General features: G+C 34.5%; 1 protein-coding gene across 4 annotated transcripts in view; it reads left to right on the top strand.

Moving 5' to 3' along the window:
* The window catches only part of LOC100165356 (E3 ubiquitin-protein ligase ZNF598), a 7,228-nt gene extending 3,367 nt beyond the window's left edge, over window positions 1–3,861 (top strand). The window contains exons 5-7 of one of the 4 annotated variants that reach the window (XR_003840120.1): window positions 1–1,265; window positions 2,906–3,109; window positions 3,639–3,861. Coding sequence is in view for 1 of the 4 variants with exons in the window: in XM_029492398.1 (XP_029348258.1) it covers window positions 1–1,265; window positions 2,906–3,040 (1,400 nt within the window). In the remaining 3 variants the exon portion in view is untranslated. The other 3 variants (XR_003840121.1, XR_003840122.1, XM_029492398.1) reach the window with 3 other exon arrangements.
* Window positions 3,862–8,937: the final 5,076 nt, after the last annotated feature.

The raw sequence follows: 8,937 nt of genomic DNA, 5'->3' as shown, positions 1-8,937 counted from the left end.
ACCAGGCCAGGGACTTTCCGTCGCTAGACGGCAACCAAAACCAAAACCACCAGCCACAGCAGCAGCAACAAAACCAGCAACACCCCAGGTTGGCTGCCAACAAGGAGATGGCGGTGGCCAGCGGTTCGGGCGGTGGCAGTTGGGTGTCTAAAGCCAAGACGGGAAACGAGGGTGAGAAAAAAAAGGTTAAAAAAGAACCAGCGGCCATCAAGAAGAAAATAGCAGAGGCGCCCAAGGTCCCTGGCCCGTCGGACTTTCCAAATTTGAACAAAAAATATGAACCGTCCAAGAGCAACCTGGCAAAGTTGGGCGGCAACAAGAAGAAATCGGAAAACTCAAAGAAAACCGCGCCAGCAGAAACCAACGTCAACGGCAATGGCGGCAGTGGTACTGTTCAAAACGGGAAAAAGAACCTTCCAACCGTGGACAGCAACAGCAGTAATAAGGAAAACTGCAACAAGCCCAACACGAAAACCGTCGACGCGGTGCAGGTGTGCAACGGGGAAATCAAGACGGCTACTTCGACGAATAATAAGGCGGTCGCCGGCAAGACTGAAGTGATAAAGCCCGCCGCCTCAGCCCCGGTAGAGGTGCCGAAGAGAGAGCAGTCCAAGAAGAAAGAGTCTGCTGCGGTCGGTCGAACGGCGACTCAACCCGACGAAGAATCCGTGACGGACGCCAACAACCCAAAGGACAAGAAGAAGAGGAAAAAGAATGAAAATCGAGGAGAACAACAACAACAACAACAACAACCTACCTCAACCAGGCACCAACAGCAGGAAAATCATCACCAGCAACAGCTGCAGAACAATTATATCAAAACGGCGACGCCAAAAATACCGCCGGGCTTCGAGAACGCGTACCAGCAGCCGCCACAACAACAGGTCAGAGCCCCTCCCGGGCTGTCTGGTAACCGTGGACCGTCGCCCGCAGCGCAGAACCATCACCGGGTCAAAGCGCCGCCCGGTCTGTCGTTGGCGGACAGCGGAGGCGACGGCGGTAAACCGTTCGAGTACTTGCATCCGGTCGACTCGTCCGTCCGGAACAAAGTGCTCATCAATAACCTGATGGCCGCGCTCATACCTGCCCACGACGAACGTTTTGACACTTTCGAGAAGTTTAAAGAGATGTCAACGCTGTTCCGCAAACATGTCATCACCGCGTTCGATTTCTACTCGTATTGCGTTGAAGCACTGGCCCCGCACAGCTTTGATTCCGTATTCCAGGAACTCGTGTTGTTGTTGCCTGACATCCAAAAGCAGCGGGTACGTACATGAATTATTATAATATGAATTATGATGAAACGACTTACTTTTTTTTGTGGCATCGACGACACTATCGGAACTGCTAAAGCTTTACGTCGACATTTTTTTTAGCAATTAATATTTAATACATACAACAATTTGTTGAAATTTGGTTTCCATACACTCCGGAACTCGGAAGCCAGTGTGTCTGCTTTCCCTTTCCGTAGCGATTGCTAGTATATTATGCGTAGGTTCCTGGCAGCCTGACAGTGTACAATGTTAGCACTGGCCTTACCACATAGGGTAAGAATAGGCTTGACGTACCCCGCCTTCTCCCCTCACAATATTATCATTCAGTATTTCGAAAGTCACGTTCTGAGTTTCCTCTTCGCATGTGCCTTCCAATCATGTAGTCTCGCGTGCTAGCGGCGGATGGCATTAAGGACATATATGCCTACCGGAAGGTCCCCGTCACATCCCGCCTTCCACGCTCTCTCTTCATCCTCCTTCGTTGTCATCATGTTTTCCACCATCAGATAAAATAGTCGAAAGTTTCTTCGGCGTCCTACAGGACGTTTGCCTTCTCTGTTGGTATAAAACTCGCAACATGCATTTTTTTGTGTACATCTCCATTACGTTTTGGAATAGTAAAAGTATGTTGAGGGGAATACAAAATTTCAAGAACTTTTTTATAATTGTAAAAAATAAATAAACAGTTATGGAAAAACTGGAATTTTTACGCAAAATCGATTTTCCGACAAATTATAATGTCATAATTGCAGACCGCGTAGTTATATTACATTTCTCATAATCAAATGTAAATTTTCTCTAAGTGTTTATTAGCATTTTCTATACATATTATAAATGGTACTGCAGGGTATATAAATATATTTTGACTCTTTTTGAGCTAGATATTTGAACTTCTCTAATATTTTTAGTTTTTTTTTTAAACAGATGCTATGAAATCTGATATGATGTAATGGTTTTAGATATGATGATAAAAATTTTCAGCTAGAAATTTTTAAAATGTCCAACATTTTTTTTCTAAGGCTTGAATATTTAATACAAAGTTCCTCATCAGTAGTTCTTACTGAACCCCAAAAATATAAAATATATATTCATATATATTTTTTTTTTCTAGACATTTGAATTTCAAATTTGGACTAAATTATAGACATTTTATCAAAGAATAATGATTTTAGTTATTTTGTTGTAATTCAAAAATACTAATCGCGGTGACTTAAAAATTGTACGTATATTATTATATTTTATATACATTCACAATGGCATATCAATATATTTAAATTAATTTTAAGGTTACTTATATTTCATGCCATATTTCTAATGTTATAAGCTAATAACTACAATTGAAATATAAATATAATATGATAAAATAAACTTATTAATTAGGCCGACAGACCGTCTCAATTCCAGAATCGTTTTTCGTATGCCATGATTTATCATTGAATTCAAATTTAACACATTCATTACAGTGAATTACTCTATGACGAGGTACACTCAACTCCGCAACTACAGCAGAGCGGGCCAATTTTTTCTTCGATTTTAATTTTCAATTATAAGTTATAACAATAGGGCTACAAATGGATAATTATTCATATGGTAATCGTAATTTAATCGGTTTCATTTTATAATTTAATAAGGAATTGCTGTTCATCTACAACCGGAACAGCAGACACGAAATGAACGTAGAAGTGTGCAAACACTGTCGCCAAGTGTTGAGGCCTAGTGACTTGGAATCGCACCAGTCCGTTCACAGTTCGACTGTGCGCAGTTGAAATGCAACGGATACGCCTGTGTTTGTATAGCACATATTGCGTCCATGCCGCCGAACATGCCTCCCAAGTGTAATTATTAAATCATTATAATTTTATGTAAACGTTTTTAAAATGCGCCCACGCGCGGTTGTGAAAAATATCAAAAATATTACTACCTATACATAATTATCTTTTTTTTCTTCTTTTTTTTTGTAATTATTTATTATTATTATTATTTAATTACATACATGTAAAGGATATTCATTTCTTTAGAGAGCTAAGTTTAATTTTAAACACATTTGAAAGCAATTATTAACAATAATATGTTCTCCAAAGCTCAATGTGCTTGTTAAGTTTATAATTCGAATATATTATTTACCTATTATTATTATACTTTTTTGCTGGCTCTGTTCAAATTTATTTACAATGAGAAAATAATATTTAAAAAAATTAACATCGTCCGCCATTTAAAAATTGACGATTAAAGTGAACTATATTATATCATGCAATGTATACCTATATCAAATATTTTATGTATGATACAACTACTACACAATTGTATAATAATTGCTGTAATAATAATAATAATAATACTAATAACAATATTGTGTACTGACAGGTCGTGGTGTTTTGCTCGATAGCTCCGGTCGTATGTGTATATTATATATCTATAGAAGTCAATCGTTTTTAATACGTACTACATATTATTATATAAGTATATATTATTATATTATTCTATATAACCGATTACTTATCTGTGGGTACAGATATTATCATATTATTTTTAATAATAGAGTAAGAAACACATTGCATATTAATATATTATGTATATTTTCGGTCGATCAGACAATAACATTATACTAGACTGTAATAAATATAAATAAATGTGTATTTGTAAAAGAAACAAGCTTATTATTAAATTTTATAAATTGCGTCCAATGCACCAATATTGCTCTATTATGCTAAAACTACCGTATTGCGGTATATTATGATCATGATAGCCAGCAATTATTATAGTAACCTACCTACGTCACATCGCCTACTGCCATATATTATCATGAAAGAAACTATTAGGTTTTATTTATTTTAAGAGTCATGCGTGGAAGTTGTGTAATAAGAATATAAGATGTAACCAAAAGTTTATGTTTTGTAAGGACCACCGTATATAGTATAGATTTCAGTATCCATAATACTTGTTATATTAAAATAAAATAAAAATAAAAAAAACGTTATGACTGCAAAGGTAATTCACGCCTATGCAGAGGTCTACGCAACAGTCAGATTATTCTACGAAAACGATTTCATGAAATAAAAATGCTTACGCGTCATGCGAGAGTATTTTAAATGCAAGGGGATACAATATGAATATAAGATGTATTCAAAAGCTTATGTTTCATAAGGGCCGTAGTGTAGATTTCAGCGTTCGGTTGTGCGGGGGAAACGCGTACGCATAGGCGCAACTAGGTAGGGATATGCTGAGGAGACTTGAACATCCTCCAGTTTAAATATGCACCCCCAAAAAATAAAAGACTTTTTATATTATATTTTGATTATTTTGGAGTAAAAATTATCAATAAATACAAAAATATTGTACTATATTACCTATATAAAATTGTATATTGAGGAATAAAATATGTAGTACTTATAACATAATATTATGATATACCTAAATAATAATCTTTAGTTTATTTAATGTGTTGTACAGAACATGTCACATTCCACAGATACGTATAGTTTTTACTTATTTGTGTCATAATATTATATTATTATATTATGTGCTGACTAAATAACTTTGAACACAGGATAACGACATTTTATCTTTATCTTTGGCAGGATGAAAGACGGCCTATTAATATGAGGGCGTTGATATTGTCTCCTAGTTTATAATTTATTATTGAATATACTATTATAATAGGAATCATTTATCACAAAATATTTGTTTTTTAAATTTTTTACATCCCGTGTCTTACAAATGGCGCCGCAATGGTGTATAGAAAAAAATCATTTTTAAATGTTATTTTGTCACGATGGGAAGAGTCCAAACATTTCTCCGATCCCCAAGGTTTGGTAAATTTGCACTTAAACCATATGTGATCTGTTAGTTCCAAATATATATTTCTTTAGTCTCTACCGCGGTCTGTTATACAGGTTTTTTTATCTTATTAGTATTCGTGTTATCTATATTACTTCAATGTACTCAATTTACCTGCGACCTGCCTATAGCCTATAGGGTTATTGCAGTCTGCAGCATCGTATAAATTTCCACACCACCTAGCTTGTTAAACGGCATTATATCACATCATCCATGTCGTTTAAAAGCATGAGGTATTACACATGGCGCGTTTTTTTTATTGTGGTGTCCCCTGTAGGCCTAATCCACATCGCAAGCGAGAAACACGCGAACGCCGGTCGACTACAATAATATAGTAATTTACATAGATCGGTACATCGAAAACTGCACTACTCTTGTATAACATTTTTCGTTATTTATGCATCGATAAAACATATTTTAATATAAATAAACAAATATCGAATTTAACGTTGAATAGGTTTGATTGTTTTAATTTCAAATTTTTAATTTTGTCGCAACACGGCATTCGCACATTTTCGGCTTACTATAGTGTTGAATTTTAATGTCTGGAAAGGCATTTATTTAAAATTCAACAATGTCCTTATATTATAACTATAACTATGTAATATATTATTATGATTACTATTATTATTATATTCATCATGTTTTTATTAAGTATATATTATGTTATAATTTTTTTATTATTATTTAGAGATAATCAAAGTATTACCTGTTTCTAGTCTCCTACCATTCATTATTTCTATAGTGCCTCTTTATTCAACATGTTTTAAATGTCGTGATACTGATTCATAAAAATGTTTTTACGGTCTTCTGGAACAAAGTGTTTATTTTGAGTGTGTGACGCCGGCCGGCGATAGTGAGTGATGTGTTTCGTGTTTGGTGTGGAGATGAAATGGTGAGGGGATGACAATAATAAATAAATAGGTACATTTTACAAAATACTTAAAATCATCTTACTTGGTTTAGGCATCTATTATTTATAGTTTAGCTTACTTATACGCCGACCAAGATTATATGAAAATAATTCCTTATCGTCACTTGGACTTAATAACTTTTCTATAAAGCTTGACAGATATTGAAACAATGTAAGTGCATAAATATATTTCAGTCTTCAGATCTGTGGCCTGACAGATATTATAATCCTTCGCTAATATTTAATAATTTCATTCATTGTTGATGTGCATACGGCTATGAATCTAAAAAGTATAATATTGTTTTAAGTTGAAAATAAAAAGAACTATTATACTTTTACGAACGAAAAGAAAGTTAAAAAGAATATAGGAAAACTTTTAGAAAATAAAAATTATAACAGTAATCGGAAAAATATAAATATTATTAACGAAAGTAAAAACTGATGTATATTATATTATACAAATGTATTTTGAACAAAATTAAGACGGTAATAACATTAATAAGAAAATTAATAACTAGGCAGCATAGGTATACTATTGAGCCAGTATATCTATTATTTATAATAATAAATATGAACGATTTGTTTGTGTATACGTTTGTTTATATAGTGTTTGTGGCCGACATAGGATACAAAAATTTAATACCAAGTAGGTATATAGCTCTCCGCTGTGGCTGCCCCTATTTACGTCCATAGTACATGCTAGTATTTAAAAAAAACCAAACAAAACTACAAGAAATTAACGATCACCTATATAAGTCTTTCTGTTTAAGAGGACGCCACATCCGCATGTGTTGTCTTTGTCTTAAGGCGCGTCCAGACGGAGCAGCTTTTGCCGCGCGGCATGAGTGTGAATGCATAAGTACATTTTCTGCGGCTTTTTTTTGATGCTGGGCTGCACAATTTCCGATCGGCCTAGCAGGCGGTCTACATCAAAGGAAAGCCGCTCGCCTATGCCGCGTGTGTGTGGACGTATTTTCGGCAAAGCCGCGCGGCATCATCAGTATTGTCTACTGGAAGATGATCGGGAAATAAATGCCGCACCGTGTTTGGACGCATTTGCCGCATTTGAGCAAAAGCTGCTCCGTCTGGACGTGCCTTTACAAATGTGTAACATATACCAAGTTTACGCTCAGAAATTCAAGTTTTATGCCGTTAGCTTAAAAATTAGACTGTAGTAAGAACATTATACCTGTGTTTTGTTGTACATTTTTTTACGATAATTCAGTTTTTAAGTGAGTTATGATCATTTTTAATTTACATTTATTATACACGCTATAACTCACTTAAAAATTTAATTATCGTAAAAAAACATCCGACAAACACAGATAATGTTCTTACCATCAACTATCGAGTTTCTTAATAGGTCGATTCACTTTAATTTTTAAGCTAACGGCATAAAACTTGAATTTTTTAGCGTAAATTTGGTATGTTAGGTACGCGTTTGTAAGACGTAGACAACATATTATGCGGGTGTTGCGTCCTCTTAAAGCTATTCTAATTCTAGTTCAAATAAGTCAGAGTTAAAAAGTACATACTCAGCTGAATAAAAACAATTGTAATGGCATTATTGATTATGGCATAATTGAAATAGAAGAGTTGGATCACCGCCCACGATTATAAAGAACTTTATAAAACTATATATAAAAAGTTCTTTATAATCGTGGGTGGACCGCAGAAAATCAGCTCAGTGGGTCAAAATTAAATTTATGTTATACATACATAGGTATTCACATATTTACATTATTATACACTGATTTTTTTGTTAATTAACATTTGAATGTAATGGCATCCCAATGTCATCCCTCTCTACGGGTGCCTCTGACCACGTCGTCCAGAAGTCTGAACTGGCATTAATTTAAATAAATACAATTTACTGGCCGAAAAATTATGAAGTAGGTTACAATTTAGTATCTACTGTTAACTAACCTAGTTTTCACATAAATATACATTTGAAATTATTGTTAATAGATATACAATGTTAAGGTAAAATTATATAGGAAATCTTTATAATTAGTGCACCCCTACAAATATTGGTCTAGTTCTAAGCCCAGCACATTTGGAGATTTCCAATTTGACGCCCGGCATTATGGGGATTCCCACTTTACCGCCCGCTGGATGAAAAAAGGTCGATTTCCAACGCTTCAACCGCCATCGAAATCCAAATTTTCAATGCAGTAAATTTTTGTGACAAAAAATATATAATATTATACAAATAATTTAAATTGAACTTACCAGACTATAGTATTAATAATAACCACGGTCTTAGAAAATAATTATAGGTGATAATAACAATATAAAATAATACCCATGGGCCTAGGCCGACAAACCGTCTACGCTCAGAATAGTTTTTCGTATTATTACGTATTTTATATTATTTTATTATCATTCAATTTAAATTTAACTCCATCTGGCATAGTGGCATCTATTATACTGACTCAGTTATAACCTACTTTATAGCCAAGTACTTACTCGCTCTTTTAAGACTAAATCGTCGAGGCTAATGATTTTTTATTGGACCAGCAGAGCTTAATCGAGGGACGGAAAATTGGGGATATGCAAATTAAAATCGACGATGAGGGATATGTTAGTGTTAACATTTTGGAAAAATATTTTATTATACACTTGCTGAGAGAGGTGATACAGTGGGGTAATTTCAGTTTTTAAAGGTGAGGCAAAAGTTTTGACCTGCCCATTTAACTGAAAAAACTAATATTTTGTATTTTATTTCATTTAAAATTAAAAAAAAAATAGTTTTCTTAATTTCTCTGGAAATTAGAAAATTACATCACATTGTGAATTTTACTCATTAATTAGGGGGCGGTCAATCGCCTTGATAACACCCCTTAAGGTACGCCCCTGTGTGCCTGTGTCCAAGCATCTAATATTATTCTACTACACGGCAAGGCTTTGTTG

Source organism: Acyrthosiphon pisum, unplaced genomic scaffold (assembly GCF_005508785.2).
Source record: "Acyrthosiphon pisum isolate AL4f unplaced genomic scaffold, pea_aphid_22Mar2018_4r6ur Scaffold_21426;HRSCAF=23959, whole genome shotgun sequence".
NCBI lineage: Eukaryota > Metazoa > Arthropoda > Insecta > Hemiptera > Aphididae > Acyrthosiphon > Acyrthosiphon pisum.
The sequence above is the reverse complement of the archived record's forward strand: the minus strand, read 5'-3'. Positions and strand labels throughout refer to the sequence as shown.